This window comes from Phyllostomus discolor, chromosome 5, assembly GCF_004126475.2.
Source record: "Phyllostomus discolor isolate MPI-MPIP mPhyDis1 chromosome 5, mPhyDis1.pri.v3, whole genome shotgun sequence".
Lineage (NCBI taxonomy): Eukaryota > Metazoa > Chordata > Mammalia > Chiroptera > Phyllostomidae > Phyllostomus > Phyllostomus discolor.
The window spans coordinates 127,047,425-127,070,761 of NC_040907.2; the positions used below are offsets into that span (position 1 = coordinate 127,047,425).

Consider the following 23,337-nt stretch of genomic DNA (forward strand, 5'->3'; position numbering starts at 1 on the left):
TCTGAGCCACACCCGCTAAGGAGGGGAGACAATGAGGCTGGAGGAGGCCTCCAGGGCCATCCCACACCGGTGGGACATTCGGGCTGCCCAGCGTCTGACTCACCTTGTCCAGACTTGTCTGCTTGCAGGGAAACGAGAATGTGAAGCCCAGAGGCATCCGGGGGCCCTTGATCCCCATGTAGTCCAGGAAGTCAGAGATGCAGGAGACGATGTGGTCAAACAGCTTTAGGAAAGAAGGGATTCCGTGTGAGCGCTCTGGTTTCATACTTTCGGTGCACTAGTTCAAATGCACACATGTGCACACACGCACACTCACAGACACAGACCCTAACACATGCAGAATGAGTCCCCTTTCCAGGACCTTTGCAGCCCCTGAGCATCATAAGCCAGCTCGGCTGAAAGTACCCAATGCCTTCTGGCCGCAAGGACACAATTGCACAGCTGCAGGCACCACATGGCAGGTTTGAGGGACCACCGCTGCCACTGGCTGTGTGTGTGACACACACACACACCCCAGTGGTGTAAAAGCAAAACCACCTCACCTCTTCCCCAGTGCCCTGCATGATCTCAACGGGGATGGCATAGATCTTGTTGTGCATTTCCACTGTTCTCTTCTTCCCACTGCGGATTTTCACCAGCAGGACACGGAAATTCGTGCCCCCAAGATCCAGGGCCAAGAAGTCACCGTGCTCTGTCATAGTCAAGAACATAAAGAATGTCAAAAATGGCCTGACCGGTGTGGTTCAGTTGGTTGGGCATTGTCCTGCAGAGCAGAAGGTCACTGGTTGGATTCCTCACGCACACCTGCGTCAGGGAGCAGGCCCTGGGTTGCAGGTTCCGTCTTGGCTGGGGTGTGTGCAGAGGCCACTGATCGATGCTTCTGTCTCACATAGATGTTTCTCTCCCTCTCTTTCTCCCTACCTTCCCTGCTCTCTAAAATAAATAAAATCTTAAAAAAAAAAACAATGTCAAAAACAGCTAACTGCCTCACAGCAGTCAGTGACCCTAAGACTCCAGACTTTCAAGGGGGAAACCTTCATAATAAATAAAGGGGAGAAGCCCTAAGTCTCTCCTCCAGTACACAGGTCAGGCTTAGAGACGGGTGGCCACTAACTCACTGACCACCACAACCTCTGAGCCACACTGGGACAAAAGGCCCCAGGGATGACCACTTGTCACAACACACAGACTAACTTCACCAGGGTTACTAAAAGGCCTGGCAACAATGACCAGATTATAGGGAATAACACAGAGAAACTAATACTGTATGTCTGTGTGCAGAGCACTTGCAAGCATGGCTGCAATCATTCCCTTCCCCATCCACATGCTTCTTGGCAAAGTGAGTCTGCAGTTCTTCCCATTGAACGGTGGAGTCTATCTCTCCGCCCCTTGGATCTGGCCCAGCCTATGACTTGCTTTGGCCAACAGAGTGGCAGAGGCAAAACTGAGCCAATCCCAGCCTAGGCCTCCCAGAGGCTTGAAACTCTTCCCTCTCCCTGTGGACCCTGCCGCTACCATGTGAACAAGCTCAGTGGCCTGCTGGAGGATGAGACACATGGTTGGGTCTCATCCCAAACCCAGCTGACACCAGCCAACTGCCGGACATGTGAGGGAAGGCCCTCAGCTGACCCACCAGTGACTGCAGACACGTGAATGAGTCCAGCCTTGGCCTGGCAGATGAGCAATAATAAATTGCTGCCCACACACACTTATGAGCAATAATAAATGGTTGCTGTTTTAAGGCACTAAGTTTCAGGGTGGTTTATAATGCAATAACATTAAGTAACCCATACAACGGGCATATTCCTACCACAAACATTCATTACTCCAAGGACCCACCAGAAAAGCCCTTTAGAGTCCCCATGGTGATCAGCACCAATGACACCCAGCAAGGTCAGCATTAAGGGCTGAACTATTCTCCAATCTGCCGGGGTGTGAAAATCCCTAGGCCACCGTCTGCCTCATGCACACCCTGTCAGGACTTAGGAAGGGCACATGGGTGTTAATCCTTCTGCCGGTTTACCATGTTTGTAAGTGAACATCTCAGTGCTGCGGGGTTTCCAGCTTTCGTTCTTTTAAGAACACCTGGTAACTGCTAGTGGGGCTGTCGTTTTAGAGACGGCGCTGCCCAGGAGCCCGACCAGGAAGTCAACGGCCCTAAGGCACACACGGGCAAGTCAGTGGTAATGAGGGAAAAGCGAATTAGAGTGAGTGTCTAGCTCTTCCCCAAACCACGCAACCCTGGTGCAACCACATCACTGGAGCAGCCAGCCTCCCCGTGGCCCCGCTGTGACTTGGTCATCGGTATGAGAGGTAGGAGAGCGTGCCGCCCCCAGCAGGGGCCCTCCCTCACCAGTGCCGTCTGGAGTGCTCCGAACGAAGGAGGGCAACATCTTGACCACAGCCTTAGCGTTTGTCTGCTTCTTCAGCCCCATGTCCATCTCGGTCCGCATCCTCTTCTTCACCTCCAGGAGCATTTCCTTGGTGAGGTGGAAGTGGGCCAGGGTCTCCTCTATCTGCCGGTGCTGCTCAGCCAGGCGGTAGGCCACCGCGGTCACCATGGCCGCCCCCTTGCCACTGCCACTCTCCGACAGGAGGAAACGCACGTCGCAGTCGGGCACCAAGCGCCTCACAATCTTGTGGAAACGCCGGGAATACCTGGGGGTGCAGCCACAACAGCTGGACTGAGCCACCTGCCAGGAACCTCGGCACCCCTTTCTCTCCTTTCCACACTTTCATCCCATTTTCTACACTTGCTTTTCTCATTGCATAAGCCATACACATCCACTCTAAAAAAGTTAACAAATGCAGACAAGTAAAAAGAAAAATAAAATCATCCATAGTTACACGTAAAAAGGGAGGATTCTCATTATTACATAGGTATTGAATATAGAAATTCAGGGTCCAAAAAGGATCCTGTCCTCCACCATGACAAGGAGATAATAATACAGCACAGTGCTCCGGAGCCCAGTGCCTGAAAGTCAGATCCAGAGACACGGGGAGTGAGCTCTACCAGCTCCACACCAGGTGGCCCCGGGCCCTCAACTGAGCTTGGAGTCAACAAGGATGACAGTGTCTGGCTGACAGTGACATGGTGGGAACTAAATGGGTCCATTAAATGCCTAGATTGGTAACTGACACTGAAAAAAAAGGGCTTGATAAATAATCACTCTTCCGTTTTATTTTCACTCGGCCCTTTCCCCCTGCCCCCGAGTCCGGACATTGTTTAGTGGCCAGAAAAGGACATGAGGACAGACCCGCTGAGACAGAGACTGTCCCAGAGGCTGTGGGCTATGGTTAGTGTGGATGGCTGCCTGCCAAAGGAAATGGGGAGCCAGAACCCCCAAACACCTCAGGGGCAGGGGGTTAAACATGACTTCTCCTCTCAACATAATTTTTTGAATTATCTCAAGTATCTATACCAAACATGTGTTGCTTCTGACATAAGAAACATTTAACTGAAGCTATTTCCCTTAAATGTGATGTTGAGACAGTGTTCTGGAGACAGCTGGTGTCAGCAGGTGCTCAGCAGCACAGATGTACTTAAAACTGCTGAACTGCACATTCAAAAATGGTTAGGATAGTACATTTCATATTACATGTTTTTATCACAATTTACAAAACATTTTAAATGTAATTTCACACAACTCCAAGCATTCTCTCTAAAACTTTGCCAAGAAATACCCCCTCCAATATAGCTAGTTTCATTGTCAAGAATTTACAAATACTTAAAAAATGCAAATAAGTAAAATTATTTCCCTGACATGTAATAATATCTAACTTGCTCAAAGTCTATCCCCTCAGTGACAGAGCTATTTCAGCAGTCATGTAACTGTCCCCAGACCTGGTGTGAAGGTACAGTCCCATCTGCAAAGGTCACTTCGCGTGCACATTATAGATCTAGTGGGAAAGACATCTGAGATCCTGTACAAAATCAGGTCATAGGCAGTTACCGTTAAAACTTAGTACATGAAGACTTAGGATTCACCTTTGGCCTTTTAAAAGGGTCAAGCCATGTCCTGAAGTGGCTAAACTAGGCTTGTGAAGTGAAGGCGTGCAAGAGGGCAGTGAGTGTGGTGATGAGGCCCTTATCATCAGTGGGGACTGCTTACAGCTTACACACTCTCTGGCTCTCAGATGCAAAGTGTCACCAAGTTGCCCATGTAAAAAGGAATGCCCGAGGGGACTTTCACAGGAGATCTAAATGTGGGTGCTACATCTATGACCAAAGCTACAATAAGGACAATAGTCCCTGATGAAATGAGGACAAGAAAGAGAATTGAAGATGCAGACCCAGCGCTCCTAGCAACTGCAGACATCTCTAACGAGACTTAGGAGACGAGGAGAGATGGAAGTGCAGCACAGAGACACCAGGGAGGGACAGCTGAGGGCAGGCTGCTTCCCAAGTGGGCAACTCTGACCCTTATGCCTAGAACTGGATACTGTCTTGTCTGCCAACAAAAAACCTTCACTAGGTACAAAAGCCTGACCCCTGGAGAAGGTCCTTAACCCAGATGGGTACTGAGTGCCAATTATAGCGAAGGGCAGACTCACTGTGGGTGCGTCTTGTAAAGAGACCCGTCGACACCAACCGTGGTCCGCAGCCTGGGGACGCCCTTGTTATCCCGAAGGCGATTCAAGATGGCGCCCAGAGTTGCAGCCACCAGGTTGGCAGAGCGGAATGAGACAATGGTGCACACATGCTGGACCGAAATACAGTCGTCATGAGATGGTTCCACTCCCAGGCGGGTCAGAATTTCTTTGGCATTGTGGAGGCCTTCCTTATTCCTGTGAAGTTAGAGGCCAATACCCATGAGTTAGGGACCTCATCAGGCGGTGCAAAGCACTGAGGCTCGAAGGTCCTGGAAAGGCAAACACCATTCACCATATGTGGATGGCATGGTATGAAGGCGGTCAAACACCTGAAAAGAATGTGAGAAGGGTTTTCCCCCATAAAGAAATAACCGGTAGGAGAAGGAAAAGCGGTATGATGCTGGGTTATGCTGTGCACATGGAAGGAAGTGGACAGGCAAGACCCCATGGCCTCTGAAAGGTAGACAAACAGCTGCTCGCACCCCAGGGCTCAGGGCTCAGGGCTCAGGGCCAAGGCAGCCTGGGGGACTTGCCTGCTCTTCCAGCCTGAGAGTTCCCCCGGATGCTTCCACACTCTTCCTTGGTGTATTACAGTCAAGTTTCAATTTTCTGCACATGTGCTTTTTATATCTATTGTTGAATTCATTCCAAGGTACTTTATAGTTTTGTTACTATTATAGACGGTGTGTTTTAAAAATACATATAGTCTTTTTTCTTTAACGTACTATAGTAAAATAGGATGTTCACAATGGGGAAAACTGCGTGAGGGATTGTGAGATCACTCTGTATTATCCTCACAACTTTTCTCTAAATCTAAAAGTATTTTAAAATAAAAGGTTTATTTTCAACATATGTACATATTTCCATTATTGCCAATATATAGGAATTAAACTGACTTTTGTATCTTCTCCCCAGACATCTTCCTAGCCTCCCCTGTTATCCTATTCACTTGCCTGTCTGGTGTTTCATACAGACCATTACCATCTGCAAGTGATGGCAGTTTTACCTCCTCCTTTTTCGATTCTTATGCCTGTAATTTCTTTTCCTTCATTTATTACTTTTTTAAACACTAGCTAAGACTCCAGGGCAATGTTGAACAAAAACAGCGATACTCTCTTGTTGCTGATTTTAAAGAGAAAGCTTCTGCCCCGGCAGAACGTTTTTGGTGGGCATTTCAGAGATAGTTTTTGTTACCACACACATGCTTTCTTGAGCTAGAGCTCAAGCGGGTTTTTGTTTCTTGGTCACCAAAGAGCCAACACCCGACGCAGGCCAAGAGGAAGGCAGGCATTTCCTGGCTTTGTCAATGACTTTGAAGACAAGCCATGCGCCTCCCACTCCCCTTCCCTCTCCTCCCCGCAGCTGACCAAGGGACTTGAGAAGATGGCCGGAAACTCGGTTGCCTGCTCCCCATTCCCCCATCTCAGCACCAATCACTCCTGAAGGAGAACGATCCTAGGACAAACACCAGCACATCATGTGACAGAAAGCAGGTCCAGATAAACTCCTTTCCACTTCCATCTGCCTCCTAACCACAAAGGGAGCTGATGAGCATCTTCTCCCAGGAGCTTGGGCTCTGAAGCCACTGACTTCTCTGAACTTCCAGGACCACAGCAAGGGTCGTGGGAATGACCCCTTAGTGCAGAGATAAACAGGCATTTCTAGCATGAAGTTGGGCCTAACTTTGAAGCAGGTGGCCCCCCATGGCTACATGGAGTCTCCGGAACCAGGAAACAAATCTGGTAGCACTCGGACGCCAACCATGAGGCACAAGTCCTTTAGACTCAGAGGTGCCTAACTATGTCAAGCTGCCACAGGATCAAGTTCACCTTCTTCCTTCTCAGGGTAAAAGCCAGTCTCAGCAGAGAAGTCTGGGTTTCTTATGTTGAGGCCAAAAGGTAGCAGTCAGGTTGCTGGCTGGACTCTGTCGTTTTGTGTTTATTTGTCCTGTCTCCTCTGTCAACCAATACTTCTCAAACTTGTGCCAGGGAACGCTTCTTCTGGCTATTCACCAAAGTGAACGGGGGTTTTTTTAAATATGTTAATGATACTGTAAATTATTCTCTCTAAGGGAGGATAAATATGCAGTATTTCCCCATGCTATTGGCCACAGAACCCTGTCTTCAGAGAATATCTAATTATCTTAAGTCATTAGGGTTCCCTGGAGCCTAGTCTGGTGAAGGTCCCGAAGTCCCAAGGAGGAATTCCAAATCCAGACCCCAAGCTCAGTCAGCTCCTTGTTCACTACTAGAATACTCTTTAATCTCACCCTGCTGTGGGGAAAAGAGAAGAGGAGGGGCAGAGTGAAGGACAAGAGGCTGCTGCTGTAACTAAGTCATCTGTGAAGTACACGCGGCTAACGAGAACATTCTTTAATGAGTTGATTGAGGCACTTGAAGGGAGACCAGCCCAGGAGGGGACAGCGAAGAGAGGAGAGATGGACCCAGAAAGCTCTGGCGCTCTTGAGGGAGAACCCCACCACACCAGGGCTCAAGTGGCAACAAGGGACCCATCACTCTTCTGCCCCCAGGGCCCCCCAGAGAGCCTCAAGGCATGGCACCTACTTTTCAATGGCTGACACATCACTGGTGTTGAACTTCCCTCTGGTGAGCAGCTCTGGGGTGATCCGCCCTTCAAATAAAAGGCCCTCCTTGGCCATCTTGACCAGGATCAGTCGAACCAGCTCCCCCAGGTACATGCCACTGACCATCTTCTCAAACCTGCAGGAGAAAAGCACTGGGCTTGTCAGGTCCTTCTCACGTACCCACTGCTGGGCCAGCTCCTGGGGAGTGGGACAGACACAGAAGGAGACGAGGCCTCACCCATCGCCAGCTCACAGCCCCGCTAGCAGGCAAGACCAGGCACTTGTGTGATTAAACAAGAGGGTGGGGGGGTCACCCAGAGCCCACACCTGTCCCCAGGTGGGCAAGAGGAGAGCACCCCAGGGGCAGGCAGGGAAGGCTGCTTGCAGTTGGGGGAAATGTTAGGATTTGAAAATGAGCAGAATACGATAATCTCTTATAAAACTTTATGTTTTACTTTTTAAATGATTTTCATCCCTATCACTCTCTCAGGGAGATCACCAAGGGCTGTGGGAAGGAGGTGGCCAGGAAGCATTCTCTCGTCTCCCAGGTCAGAAGGGTAAATGTCTTCTCAGAGGGAATGCCGAGTAGATGATGAGGCTGAAACGCAGCCATTTGCATGGAACCCGCCACAAGTCACCTCCCTGGCATTCACATTCTCCCTCTCAAGCCAAAAGGACCAAGATTTGCTTTGAGGAACCCAATTCTTCCCCACTGACCTCACCCCCAATTCCAGGGGAGGGCTCTGAATAGCTTAAAGCCAATCAGTGCATCTTACTCCCCTGGTCACATTCAGCCACAGGCCAGTCACAGAATGAATCTGCCCTCTCACCACCCTGGGAGCTGTAGTGTGAGGGGTGGACTCCGTAACAGCAGCAGTCACATTGAGCCCAGTGCTGCAGGGGACAGGCTGCCACAGACTGGGCCTCAATGCCATACTGGAGCCAGACTCAGGCCTGAGTCCTGGCTGACCAGGGGCCAAGAGAAAGACCTGAGCAAGACAGATCAAAGAGGCAGGTCCACATCTGGGTGGCTGGCCTAGCCTCCGAGGGAGCCCAGTTGGCACACTCAGAGCTGGCTGTGACACAGCAAAACAATCTGTTCCATTCAGAGCCAGACCCAGGAGCCAGGGATGCTACTGGGACCTGAGCACCCGGCCCTCCCTCATCCGTCAGCATGAGCACAGAGAAACACAGCTCTCATTGTTCCTGCTACTGACAGGACCAGACAGGTCTGTCCCAGCCACGGCTGCGCTGAGGAGCCCTGGCAGGAGAGAGCCTTTCTGAGTCTGACCTGCCCAGACGCCACCCTAAGTGCCTGTTGGAATGGCCTGTGTGCAACCCTGTGCCCAAATCTCAGAGCTTACAGGGGCCAGACTGCAGGCTCCACGGCTGTGTCTCTCTCCAAAGGAGTGATAGTTAGATAATGTGAATCTGATGGGCTTTTCCCTTTGTGGTCACCTGGCTTTCTGCCCCTTTGACCTCCCACCCCAAATCTTACGTTACATGTCCCCCAAGCCATACATATGACTAGTAAGGAAAGGTGGATGGGACTCACAGCTGTTTTCCAGGGTTCAGAGACCCCCGGTCTATCTCGCGGTCAAACTCAGTGCGGATGTCTTCCAAGGACCCGTCGTCCCCGAAGGCCCCCCACTCAGTGTTGATGCACATCCTGCCCTCATCGCCCTCCACCAGGTCAATGTGCCTCAGCTCCTCCATGTAGCAAGCATTGGTACCAGTGCCTTGAAGAGAGAGACGAGATCAAAGGTGTGACCACACGAAGTCACAGAGAGGAGGCAGTGCCTTCTGGAGACACCGCCTGCAGGAAGGGACAAGGAGAAGGGTGGAAATTACCAATGATGATGCCAACTTCACACTGCTGATCGTCATAGCCACAGGTCATCATGGTCCCCACCGTGTCATTCACCACAGCCACAATGTTGGCATCATAATCCTGGGGACAGATAACAGGACGTCATCTCCACTCACACATGGGAGCAGAGATCACAACTTTACAGAGATAGTGGTTTTCACAGCCACCGTTGCTCTTGCAGGTGGTGCTGCTTTCATCACGACTGGCACTCAAATTAACTGGATCCAGCAGATTGAATGATGGAAACTGCAGAGTCCCCTTCATTATCTGGCATAAGATTCTTCTCAGAGAGGCCCTGACCAGTGTGGCTCAGTTGGTTGCAGCATTGTCCCACAGACCGAAAGGTCACAGGTTCGATTCCTGGTCAGGGCAAGTACCCAGGTTGCAGGTTTGATCCATGGTCAGGGTGCGTACAAGAGGACAATCAATCGATGTTTCTCTCACATTGAAGTTCCTCTCTCTACCTTCCTCTCTCTCTAAAAATGCAATGAAAAAATGCCCTCGGGTGATGATTAAAAAGCAAATAGAGTAGATTTTATACACAGAGCCACAGCCCTCTGCAACATGTGCGAAACGCCCCAGTTGCCGGTTCCAGCTGTGGCAGGCGGCACCTGACCACCTGGTTCCCTGGTTCCCTGCGAGTACGTCCAGCCTACCTCCGTCAGAAAGGGTCACCCCCACCCAAGGGCTTGGCCCCTTTGGGCAGCACCTCCAAGAGCTGTTTCAACCACTTCCAACCTCCCGGACTGACTACTCTTACTGCTCGCTCAACTGCCTGGGCCGTGAAAACCTCCCTCGTGACTCCCTCCCACGTGATGCCTCAGGTCATGCACTACTGCCCGCTCCCTACCTCCAAAAGGGCCTCGGTGTATTTTAGAACACAGCTCTCCCCGCACACACCCCTACCCCCACACAGCCAAAGCCTAGAGAGAAGTTACCCCACGCTTTTTGATGGCTTTCTCAAGCAGCTTCACCACATCCGCTCCCTCCACTCCACTTGCTTTAAATCGCTTTGTCCAGGTGATCAGAATGCCCTGCAAAGGAAAGCAGATGGGTGGGTTAAAAGAAGAAGTATGGGAGGCCTCCAGAAGCCCCAGGCCCTTGCGGAACACAGTGACAAAGCAGAGGCCCAGAGGGACCAAGTGGCTGGCTCCAGATCACACTGGGTGACAGGACCAGGCTGTCCCATTTCCTGTTCATCCACCTACACAATGGATTTCTCCGGCAACTGCCATGGGAAGAACCCTGCAGCGCATGCCAGAGCACAGCAAGTGCCCGGCCTCTGCAGGAGAGTCACCTGGCGTGCAAACCCAACTGGATGTCACCTGCTCAGCCAGACTTCATGGAAAAAGGGAACAGGGGAAATCCAGTTATTACCTGACCACTCCTCCCCACTTTAAAAACAAGCCTCACTTCCGTAGGCCCAAGAAAAGAAAGAGCCAAATTGAAACAAGAAAATGCTAAGATAACTCTTAGCTAAGGGCCTTCGAAGAGGCAAGTCCCAGAGATTTAAGGAAAATACAGCCCGCGCGCATATGATTTGTTCTCTTTCCCAACTGTGGAACTTAACCCCCATGTGAAAGCAGCGACTCCACTATTTCTACAATACGATCCATTTCTGTTTGTATGTCAATGGAGAAACCTCACAGCCAATGGTTATTCACCTGGGAATGTAAAAGGATAGAAATTTTCCTTTTTGCTTATCTCTTTATATTATTTCAATAGTTCTACAAATTGCTTTTGTATTTAAAAAAAATTAAAGATACTAGAGAAGAAAAGTAATTGCTATACTTGAATGTTTTTTTCCTGAGTGGAGAAAGTCGCTGTGAGTAACGTGGCAGGTTGGGAAGAGCCGCTGTCAGGCCATCAGCTGGGGTTGGCGTGTGACCTGGGCACGGGGCGCTTGCTGTGGAAGCCACGCAGCCTACAGGGTGTGTGGGAAGGGCGAGTACACGGGAGAATTCATGGCTCTTTGCTCAGCAGCAGCCTGCAGCCACTTTGGGCATTCCCAAAGCCCCTGGACACTGTTTTCTTCCCCTCAACTCCCACTCCCCCCAAACAACAGGCTCTGAGAACAGCAAGGTTGTAGGAAGAATGTGGGGTTGGAAATCAGGAGGCTAGGTCCTATTCCCACCATCCTGCTCATTTCCCTGTGGGCAGTTCCCCTAACTCTTCTGAGGGTCTCTCTGCTCTTCTGTGGAGTAACTCGGACAATCTTGAAGGTCCCAGGCAGCCTGGAGGAGTGGACACAGGCCCCTGGGTTGGTAATTAGAGTCTGTGACCCACTGACTTCCCGGCAGGTAGTGCAGCCCAATCTAGGAAAACTCCCCAAGTGGTGGTGGGGGGCGGTCAAGACTTGCCGGTGGGGCCCTCGCCTCTGTCTCCTTCTCTGCCCACAGTGCCCCTCTGCCAGGCACATCTGCTGCACCTTGTGAGGATACTGTGGCCCCAAGGACATTCCCTCCCCACTCCCACAATGCCTTGTTCCCTACAAGACTGACTGTGCCTTCTGAGGGAAAGCCAGACTGTCTGCGCAGGGTCTCTCCTAGGGCCTAGCCCGGCCCACACGGGGATGGCACTCAGTCAATAGCTGCTAATGAATGAGCGACATCAAGCACAGCAGCTCCATTTCCATTTCTCCCAGTGGAAGGGGGTGTCTCACACTATCTCTGCCCAGGGAGTGTGACTGTCACGTCTCAGTTCTCAAAAGCCAAGTGACACGTAGTACCAACAACAGACTTTGTGAAAGGTTTGGGAAGACACCAAAGTGATCTGAATACCTTGGAGGCATCACAATATCAGACAGAGAGAAAAGAGGAGACAGCAACATCTCAGAGGCCTTTAGACATGGGGAGTGGGGTCTACTGGGCAGGAAGTGGGGCCTGGGATTTTCTGCTTCTAGATCTGCCTTTAATAAGTGAGCCCTGTGACCTTGTTGATGAGGGGCTGGGCCGGTGAACTCCCAGGCCCCTTCTTGCTCTGACACTGTGATTGCACAAATTATGCAGATGTAAGGGCCCAGTGGCATGAGGCAGAGCTCAGGAGATGGTGCTTACCCCACTGAAAAAAGAGGTACAGGGCTACTGCCCGGAAGCGTGGAGGGCGCCTGTACCCAAATGTGACAATTCTGCAGAACCGTGAACTGGTTACCCACACAGGCTCTGCTGCTTCTGGCTTGGATGGCCTTGGGCAGGCTCCTAACTCCTCTGAGCCTCAACTTCCTCATCTGTAAAGTGGGGATCATAAGCACTTCACTCAGGGGGGTGTTTGAAGGTTATGTGTGTAGACTGTGAAAGGCACACTAGAACACCTGGTGGACCCTCAACAGTGCTCACTCTCAGAGCTCCTATTATGAAAAGTCTATTCACAGGCTGCTCTGTGTGTGTATGGCGAGTACGATTTTTCTGTCTCTCTCTATGTGGAAAAGGAACAAGGTGGCAACTACTCGTTTTGTGTTCCCACAGCGCTCTAACGCTGGCGCATGGGATGCCTGAGTCCTGCCTTGCTGAGCCAGTAAAGGAAAAAGCAACAAACGAGGTGGGCAGGTACAGCAGCCATCTGCAGGCCAGAACCAAGGCCCTCTCTGGGGCTGCCCCCACCAGTGGAGGTTATGGAGGTGTGGCCGTGGCCCTGGCCCCTGAGGCGGAGCCCTAACCGGGGCACTCTAATGAGGAGGGCTTCCCGGCACACAGATGCCACAACTCACAGCTCCGACCAAGGGCTTCCAGACCTCTCCCCACCACTACGCCTACTTTTTTCCCTCCACCTGCTTGCGTTTAATACACAGCTCTTTCCACCTGATGGCCACAAATAACACCATTCATTTCCAGGAACACATAAATAACTAAAGTAACTGAAAAAATAAATACAATATCACCTCACATTAATTTCAACAAAGTTTCTTAAAAAATAAATAAATAAATAAGACATGCAAGCCATCCCATAAACAAAAGGGAAAAGCAGTCAAGAAAAAGGGTTCATTAGCTCTCCCACTCTGGGGCATCTACGGAGCCTGAAATCCCAGAGCGTCCTCACCTCGTCTATTCTGGATTGCCGACAAGGGAAAGAAAATGTGAGTCCCACAGGTAATTTCTTGTCCTTGATTTTCCTTTTCTCCATGAAGTCTCCCAGGCACTCAGCAACGTGATCGAAGAGCTGGAGGAAGCATGAGAAAACCGTCAGGAGGGAAAAAACACTTCAGGAAAAGTGTGAACGACACGGCACCCCGGCCCTGCTGGGGAAGCTGCACCAGAGGAATGTCCCTGATGGCAGCCCACCCCGCAGGCGGCCACGGCGCAGGGAGCATTTCAGACCCTTCCAATGGAGCCGGCCTCTCAGCGGTCACTAGTATGTACTATCAGGGTATTGAGGACGTTTAAAAATATTAAATGCAGTTAATAATTTATAATATTTCAAAAAGTTAAAATAATAGAAATCAACTCATCACTCCCTATCACACAGTCCCCATCAGCCACCCGGGAGGAGTGCCGTCTGGCCCCTTCTCAGAAATCACCATCCCATCTCCCTTCTCCCCTGGATGTCTCTTTCTGTCTCCCTCTATCTGCAAATTCCAGAAGCTCCGAGAGCAGAACCACAGGTGCTAGCCCCCTTGAGTGAGCTAGCGATCTTCAGGCTATTTGTATTTTTACTTTTTCCTGAAGTGTAATAGGCATACCAAAAAAAAAGTGCCCACATCCTAAGTGCAGAGTTTACTGGATCCTTCTCACAAGCCTCGTCCACCTGCATCAGGAAACACAGACCCCAGATCAGGAAACACAATGCTGTCAGCCCAGACGCCCCGCTCGAGCCCACTCTAGTCCCGACCACGGCACCCGACCCCACACAGGCAGTCACCAGCCTGCCTGACTTCTAACGCTTTCAAATGCTTCCGCCTGTCTACTGTATGTACATGGAATAACCTCGTGCACTCTTTGATGAATGTCTTCTTTCCCTCTACATCATGTGCATGGGAGTCATCTACCCTGTCCTGTGTCTCTGCAGACTGTTCATTCTCACCGCTGCATAGTATTGTATGGGGTGGATACACTGTAATTTATTTGGACAGCTTGCCTGCCCCACAACACATTGCCTGGGATATGCATACACCTCTTAGGTCCTACAAGGAGCCCCGAACACCGTTTTCCTAGCCGCTGAATGAATACTGTCTGTGATGGGAGGCTCACCTCCTCTAAGGCAATCTTTTTGGATCTGATACCTCTCCTCATCTCTAAAACGCACCCAGAACTGAATATACTATTTCACATGTGTTCCGACCACAGGAGAGCTAAGCCGGACTAGGAACTTCCCTTTTCCTTAGCTCTGTGCCTCTGCAGTCTAGGGACTACCCCCAGCCCCAGCATTTTCACGTGGCTGTCTTAGCACCAGACCTCCCGTGTGTGTGGAATTAACGTGACTATGGAGCTTCTTAAAACCTAGAAGAAGGCGGTATTGACAAGCAACGTCAAGCCACACAGTCACAGGAAGCAGACCCAGCCCTGCCCCCAGACAAGGCCATCCGCCTCAAGTCTTTCCTTGTAGGGCCATCCTTGACGGGGGGCCAGATGTGTATCCCCATCTCCATCCCTGACCCAGCTGTGAAGTCTGACTTCTCTGCCAGGGTAAAGGAAAACCTGTCCATTTTGATGTAGGAGCCTCTGCTGCTGAGTCACTATTAGTCAGGCCACGCCTACAGTACTGACTGAGGAGAGACACATGACCACCTTCCCTGGAGGAGCCGGCTAAGCTCCCTGCGACCTATATTTCCGAGAGATATAAACCCACCACTAAGTCCATCAGCATGCCCCACGTCACACACACTCAGAAGCTCCAGGCTCCCCACTGGCCCTCAGGAGAGAGGCCAGGAGGAAGGAAGGCTGCTGGCAGGAAGAGGGAGAACACAGCCTGAAGAAATGGGTTTACATGAATGGGGTGCACTAACCAGCCCTGAGCCCAGCTAAACACAGCCATCCAGAAGTGCTCTGTTAAGAAGGAAACGCACTGTTGTGGAATGTCCACAATCCAGGGGCTCAAGCAGACAGGAAGCTCCCCTCAGGCCAACTACATCAGTGACCAGCCGGGGAAGGAAGTGACCCAGGCTCTCTGGACTCAAAACTGTAGAGTCCAAAAAACATTAATTTTTCTTTTCTAACAGCACACCAGTTATTTTAAAAGTTCCCACACACAGACTCAGTTCCTCTGACGAGGATGGCAAACAATGACTAAAATAAAAACCTAAGCACTTCTTATTCAAAATTCCCAAAATTAAAAAAGAAGTGATGTTTTAAGATGGAATTTATGCCTCCAAAATTATTAAAGCTTAAAACTGCACTGAAACGTGAGACACTGCGGGGGGGGGGGGGGGGGGTGCGCAGAGAGGGAAGCAAACGGTGAAGTCTGGTCCGAGGGCTATGTGGGAGTTCTTTGTGCTTATCTTAAAACTTTGCTGTCAGTTCAATATTATTTCAAACAAAATGTTTAAAAAATCGAATAAGAATTCCCACACATTTCAGAAGATGAGATCACAACCCAAAGAATTCAGCACTGTTCATAGTCTGAGCTACTTCATGGGCAAATGGAGCCCTTGGTTGTCCAGAAGCTGTGTAGATCGATGAGAGGTCTCACAAAAATGACCAGCTGGTACTTATTTCTAACTTCACGTCAGACTTCTGGAACAGAAGTTCCTGTTTCATCCCTGTTTTTCAACTGCCAACCCTCCTTCAGCCCCTGGACCTTCCTCCTTGCCCACAGCCCTCACATTTCCTCACCACAAAAAAAAAATTAATAAATAAAAACAATCAAGACAAAAACAAAACCCAGACTAAGAGAGTTCCATGTTGGTAAAGCTGTAACATCTGGACCCAGACTGCCTGGGTTCAAATCCCAGCTCTATCACTTATGAGCTATGAGACCCAAGGGGCTGGTCACTTAACATCTGAGCCTAAATTGTCTCATCTATGAAACGGGAATAACAATAATATCTACTGAAAAGGGTTGTTGGGATGATTAAATGAGTTCATCCATAGGAAGTACTTCCATCAGTGCCTCACATGACAAATGCCATGTGTTTACTATAACAATACATCATTATAATCATCGTCATCCTCGTTTTTTCTTTGCAGACTGGTTCACAGGGGCAGAGAAACAATGAAGCAGGAGACAAAGTGCTCCTGGGGCTGAGAAAATGGGGACAGAGGCTGGGACAGCCAAGGCCCCAGAGGCAGCCGGAAAATGAAAGGCACCGTGGAAGTGAACGCAGGAAGTATGCACCTGTCGGGGAGACATCCCTTAATGTATGAACGCTGCCAAAGCACAGGAGTGTCTGCAGCACGAAAGTGAAGGCCACAGGCAGAGGTGGCTCAACCCAAGGACCATGGGAAGAGAGTGTGACAGGTCAGCGCTTGTTGCCAAACGGAGGGAACAGGATGCCACCCCACGGCTGCCGGCCACCCACAGGGAGGAGCAATGCAGCGACCCCTGGGCAGGATCAGGAGCCCTAGCTGCTGGCAGCCTTCGTGCACACAGTAGATGACTGGGCCGGTCCCTACAGCCCAGGATTAGAGGGACAGGCAAACAAACCTCCAGGCAGAGCCATTGATGAGTGATACACCCATTCCAGTGGCTGACTGAGCAGTGATTCATCGTCCTAGTGACAGTGTCACAGTTTGAAAAGTTCTTAACCCACCCCCCAGAAGCAGGTTCAAGGCTGGAATTAGCCCTTTCCTTGAAAAGGCAGAGCATTTGCTCCAGGTCCCACTCTACAAAGTAGAGCCAACAGGGGTAACTGCCGGGCCCCATCTCAAAGTCTAGCCCCGGGCAAATGGGTTTTCCGGATAACTTAGTCATGGACCTTGCTGTGAACACACCCTCCTAACACAAATATTTGGCGATCTCTGAATACCCCTCCTGGACGGCAGCCACAGCCCAGGAGGTGAGCCACAAACTGGAGCTAGAACATCTACGGGAGTATAGGCTTCCGAGACGCAGACAGGACCGAAAACCTGAGCAGGGGCTATCACAGCGCCCTCAGCGAGCTAGGGGCACAGCACTCACTGCAACCAGATAGGCAGGAGGGGGTGGACGGCTCCCACCCCTCGGCCAGCAAAGGCAATGGGTGGGGCTCAGGTACTAAATGAGAGAGGAGGGGACAGTGATTTCCCAATTGAAGCCCTGCCTTATTTGCTTTCATTGCTGACAACCAACTACTCACAGGAGGCTATTAAATTGGATGGCCAGGATCCCTCGATTAGCCCTGGGGCTGCAAAACTAAAATTCCCACTGCCCCACAGGTAACAGCCACTCCCTAGAAGGCCTGGGCTTTGGGCAAGGTGGGTGAGGAGGCCAATGACTTAGGAGTTTTGACCCAAGAACTCTGCTGAATCTGCACTGAGGAACAAACTCCAGGGGCCTTTATCCAACAGCTGCTGGGCCTCCCCCTTGTCCCCTTCCCTAGTGAGCGTCCCTGAAGTCCTCCCATCCACCAGTTTCTCAGGCAGTAGGGTCTCTTCAGAAGTCCCCACCTTTCCACCCAGGAGTCCCTCTCCACATACATCTGTGACAACACCTCCCTGGGCTCAGGACACCAGTGCTTTGGGACTTGGTTCCTGGAGGGAGCAGGACGCACCTGGGTTCCGCTGCCGTGCATGATGTTCTCCGGGGTGCCGTATACCTCAGACTCCATATGAACATTCTGTTTTTTGTCGTGATTCACTTGCACCCGCAGAATTCGAAAGGAAGACCCACCAAGATCCAGGGCAATGAAATCTCCCTTTTCTGTTTAAGGAGACAACGGGTATTGCATCAGATTCAAGTTTTATAAGAAGGCCCCACACTCTGCAGCTTCTCCCAGCATCTGGCCACCTGTCTCCCCCTGAGGACAGCACTGCCGGCCAGGAAGCAGGAGTCACGCACACCTCACTGGTGTTCCCAGCCCATGCCCAAGGACACCTCCCAGCAGTCGCTCTCACTCCTGACAACAGGGGACTGAAAGTACCGACTCAAGTACCAAGTCCCACCCCATCTTTCTCTAATTCCTTACCCTTGTCAAAAACAGCACTGCTATTACACATTAAAAACAAAAATAGCACTTCATCCCAGAGAAACCCTACCTCTGAGGCCATCCTGCAACTTGGGTTCCCTCCATGTCAGCTCAGACACCAATTACAATGAGGCCAGAACTCCTTTTATTCCCCAGGGGCCTTTTTTTTTCATTGTGGTGAAATATACATAAAATTTACCACTACAGCCCTTTTTAAGCGTCCAGTTCAGTGGCATTAAGTACACTCCCAATGTTCTGCAATCATCAATACTATCTATCTCCAAAACTTTTTATCACCCCAAACAGAAACTCTATAACCATTCAGTGATAATTCCCCACTCCCCTTCCCTCTAGGCCCTGCCTGGTCACCTCTATTCTACTTTCTGTCTCTACAAATTTGCCTATTCTCGATATTTCACATAAGTGAAATCATACAGTATTTGTCCTCTGGTGTCTAGCTTATTTAATTTTGTATAAAATCTCAAAGGTTCGGGTGAAAAAGGAGAAGGGATTAAGCAAAAATAAAAATAATAAAATAAAATCTGCAAGGTTCATCATGCACGCCAGAGCACGTGCCAGTATTTCGCTCCCTTGGGGCTGAGCGGTACTCGACTGTGTGTGTGTATCACATTTGGTGTATCCATTCCCCTGTCAGTGGGCACTTGGGTGTTTCCACCAAGGGATGCTGTAAACAGAGTCCCTCTTGATCACATGAGAGCAAACTGGCCCGATATTGTCACGTGCCTCAGGACCGAGTGTGCAGTAGCTAGGGTGGGTCCCTGCAGGCCAGAGGAAGACGACAGGACTACATGCTGAGACCACCACACAGCACCCAGTGGGGTGGCCATCAGCCGGGCCTCCAAACCATTAAGCTGCCATCAAACATTACCCTGTTTCTCATTAGTTATCCCCACATGTGTTCCCCCCAACATCAGTTAAAATCTGTTCATTTTACTTCTGATGCCAAGGTGACACTCCCACTGCCCCAATGCCCGTCAAGCCAGAGGTGACAGGCATTCCTCGAATGCTGAGCCCCAGTGGTCCTCTGAGCCCTCAATCCTAAAGCAGTAAACACAGGCCTGCTTGGGGCAGCTTGTTTTCCCAGGGAAACGTCTTTTTTGTGAGCAGCATTATCGAGATATAATTCACACACCATACAATTCACCCACTTAAAGTGTACAATTCAATGGTGTTTAGTATATTCACTTATGCAACCATTACCACAAACCAGTTTTAGAACATTTTCATCACCTTGAACAGCAATCCCGTGCCCTCTAACTGTCACCTCTCAGGTCCCTTATCCCCCATGGTCCTAAGTAACCCTGAAACTGTCACCATTGATTTGCCTATTCTGGACTTTTCATATAAATGGGATCACATAATATGTGGATATGTGGCCTTTTATGACAAAGTTCTTATACTTAGCAAAATATAAAATATATCTTTTTCTAAGAAATATGTTTAAGGTTCATCATATCATATCATGTGTCATACTTCACTCTTTTTATGGCCAAATAATATTCCACTGTATGAATGTACTTCATTTCATTTACCCGTTCGTCTGTTGATGGACATCTAGGATGTTGACACCTTTTGACTATTATGATTAGTGCTGCTCTGAATATTTGTGCACAAGTTTTCATGTGGACATTTATTTTTATTTCCCATGGGTACACAACCAGAAGTAGAATTGCTGTGTAAAACGTTTTCCAAAGCAGTTGCACCATTTTACATTCCACCAGTAACATACAAAGATTCCCCTTTCTTCACATCCTCAACACTTGATATGATCCATATTATTTTGATTCCTATTTCTCTGATGACCAACGACAATGAGCGCCTTTTCATGTGCTTCCTGTCCATTCGTGTACATTCTTTAAAGAAATGTCTATTCATATCGCTGGTTTATTTTAAAAATTGGGTTGTCTTTTTGGTGATACGTTGTATGAGTTCTGCATGTTCCAGATACATGCCCCTATCAGACGTATGACTCGCAAATCTTTTCTCTCATTCTGAGTTGTCTTTTCACTTTCTTGATGGTGACTTTTAAGGCATAAAAGTTTTTAATTTTGATGAAGTACAATTTATTTTTTCTTTTGTTGTGTGTACTTTTGGTGTCGTTATCTAAGAATCTTTGCCAACCCAAGGTCACAGAGATTCGTACTTATGCTTCGTTGTGGAATTTTATAGCTTTAGGTCTCACATTTAGGTATATGATTCATTTTAGGTTGATTTTTGTATATGATGAGGTAGGGGTCCAACCTCATTCTTTTGCATGTCAACAGTTATCCCACCATTATTTGCTGAAAAGACTATCCTTTCCTTCACTGTAGTCTGTCACCCTTGTCAAAAATCAAGTGACCATAACCCTGAATGACGTGGTTCAGTTGCTTGGGTGTCATCCTGCAAACTGAAAAGTCGCCAGTTCAATTCCTGGTCAGGGCACGTGTCTGGGTTGTGAATTCAGTCCCCAGTTGGGGTGCTTGCAAGAGGGAACCGATCAACGTTTCTCTCTCTCAGTGATGTTTCTCTCCCTTTCTTTCTCCCTCCCTTACTCTCTCTTTAAAAATAAATAAATAAAATCTAAAAAAAAAAACAAAAAACAAGAGACCATAAATGTGTGGATTTCCTTCTGAATCCTCACCCCCCCCCCGCACCGGTTTCACTGAGATAAATCGCCAGCCTGCACCACCAGCTCTGACCGCTGTTCTCTGTCTCTCCTCGTGCCGGCACCACTGTCTGACTTCTGTGGCTGTACAGCAAATTCTGAAACCAGGAAGTAAAGGTCCTCCAACTGTTTTCTTCTCTTTGAAGATTATTTGGGCTCTTCTGGATCCCTTAAGCTCTTTCATTATTATTATTTTTAAGTAACGACTGGTTGTTAAAAAAACAAAGCGTTCTCTCTTAGAAAGCCAGCACGTCTGTGTATTTGACCCCACAGAGCTGTAAGCTCTGACACACCGCTCCGTGTCTGGAACTTAAAATGGTGTTTGGCACACAGTAAGAGCTCCACAAATACTTGAACTAACGAGGGTGTAAAGGAATAAAACAAACCAAAGAACTCTTAACACCGATTATCACTGTTCTGATCCTCTCCCTCAAGTTCCTTGAGGGAAAGACAACTTAGGATTCTTTACACCTGCCTCTGACACCCAGGACAGTTCAATAATTGCTTGGCAGCTGCTTGATCACAGGGGTTGGGGGTTCATTCATTCATTCATTCATTCAACTCTAGCACCCCGGGTTGTTGTTCACTAAGCAGGAAGCAGTTATGCCCCAGATAGGTTGGGTTTTTTTAAATAAGCACTTTATTGAGAAATAATTCACATATCACAAAATTCACCCATTTGAAAGTGTACAGTTTAATGGGTTTCAGTATGTATTTAGAGTTGTGCAACTATCACCGCTAATTTCAGAAAACTTCCACCAACCCAACCAAGAAACCCCATACCCATTCGCAGTCACTCTCATTTCCTCCCAACCCCGTTATCCAGCCACAGCCACGAATGCACTGTCTGTCTCCGCAGACTTCCCTGTCCTGGGCACTCAGATCAACAGACACACACAGCACGTGGTCCACCGGTGACTGGCTCCTTCTGCCTACATTATTTTCAAGGTTCGTCTATATCACAGCATGGATCAGTGCCTTGTTCTTTGTTATGGCTGAGCTATATTCCATTGTATGATGCTGCTGGCTTTCAACCGCTTCTATGGTCCAGATGAAAGGAGCCAGGGGAGACTGCTGGGAAGCAGGTGCCACAGATTTGTGGGAAATACTACTACCAGGTTAAAGAACTGAATTTGGTATGAGGAGGCCCCTCTCAGGAGGACGTGTTACTACAGGTCAGAAACACTTTACATTACCATCTGCTGGCATTCAGTGAGCCTCTCTGTATTCCAGTCATTAAGTGCCTCAGATGCATCATTTTCCTTTGGACTTTCTCAACCCTATGAAGTAGGTACTGTTATGATCCCTATTCTACAGATGTGCAAACGCAGGCTGGGAGGAGTTGGGTAACTTAGACAGGCACACAACCAGTAAGCAGCTGAGCCAGAATTCAAATCCAAAGCCCAAATTCATAACCAATGGATAAATCTGCCTCCTGGACAGACCATGGGACAGGGCACCCAGGATGGCACACCAGGAATGGCTACATTCCTTTTTGGGGGTCTCAACACCCATAACTCCTTGCAGCTTTTGGTCTTGTTTTGCTTTGTCCTTTCAGTGAAGATAACTAAAACTCAGTCTGGTAAACAGCTGTAAACCACTTGTACACAGGGACATACCGGAACACCTGCTCGAAGGTGTCAGTGTTGACACAGCAGGTAAGAGCTTCCAGCCCCATGTGCAGGAAGAGGTCAGGTTTCAGGCAGCACCTTTACAGAACCCAGGCCAAAAGTTTTTCAAGCAGGGTAAGTGAAAACGACCCCAGCTTCCTGTGATTCGGGAGGAGCCTGGCCTTAGGGTGCATGGGGCCGCCCCACACTTCTGCAAACTCTGCAAAGACCCCTGCCTCGTCCCCACCTCCTGCCAGGGACGGTCCACCCCAGCTCTCTGCGGCTCCTTTTCTAAACAAGCACAGGTCAGTGGCGCCCTAAGGAGCTAGAGTCAGAAAAGGCAACCAGAAGAGGTGGCCTTGAGATGTCAGAGAACGCTAAACACTGGGCACTCCGAACACCGGAAGTGGGAAGGGATGACGTGGGGGCCCCTCCCCGAAGGCCATTTACAGAGGGTCAGTGTCCTACCCAGCGCAGCTCCTGGTCCTTCCCTGAGAGGTGACCCACATTCCAAGGTGTGTTTGTGCTAAAAGAAATGGCAGTTGGCACCTCTTCTACATGTGATTACATTTGCAGTTCGGGAAACAGGGGACAAACATTAACTCGTTTTCTCAGTTTATGGATTAGGAAGCTCCAACCAAACCCGCTGAACGACCTGCTCCTGGTCACACCTGCGGCAAGGCCAGGGCCCCTCCCTTTTCTTAGTCACTCGTACTCTCACAAACCCTGTAATGCTTGTTATTTTCTATGGGCATATGTTCTGCTTTCCTCCACGGGGTGATATGCAACTTGAAAGGAGGGGCGACTTGACACACTTACCTCCCTCCCGCAGCACTGAGTCCTGCACACAGCGGCCATCAGTTCGGGTTTGCTGCCAGTGCAGTGAGAATAACCTGGGTCGGGGCGGGGTCTGCTCGGCCCGCTTCTCCGCCACGTAAACAAGGAATGACGTTGTGTGAGGGCAACAAGCTCCCCGGA

General features: G+C 49.4%; 1 protein-coding gene across 3 annotated transcripts in view; it reads right to left on the minus strand.

Moving 5' to 3' along the window:
- HK1 (hexokinase 1) overlaps positions 1-23,337 on the minus strand; it is a 65,616-nt gene that overhangs the window by 13,525 nt on the left and 28,754 nt on the right. For all 3 annotated transcript variants that reach the window (XM_028511444.2, XM_036026864.1, XM_036026865.1), the window contains exons 3-12: positions 17,668-17,816; positions 13,083-13,202; positions 9,986-10,081; positions 9,029-9,128; positions 8,733-8,916; positions 7,158-7,313; positions 4,555-4,788; positions 2,354-2,658; positions 543-691; positions 104-223 (exon numbers count right to left, since the gene is read on the minus strand). In XM_028511444.2, the coding sequence (XP_028367245.1) occupies positions 104-223; positions 543-691; positions 2,354-2,658; positions 4,555-4,788; positions 7,158-7,313; positions 8,733-8,916; positions 9,029-9,128; positions 9,986-10,081; positions 13,083-13,202; positions 17,668-17,816 (1,613 nt within the window). The remainder of the gene's footprint in view (positions 1-103; positions 224-542; positions 692-2,353; positions 2,659-4,554; positions 4,789-7,157; positions 7,314-8,732; positions 8,917-9,028; positions 9,129-9,985; positions 10,082-13,082; positions 13,203-17,667; positions 17,817-23,337) is intronic.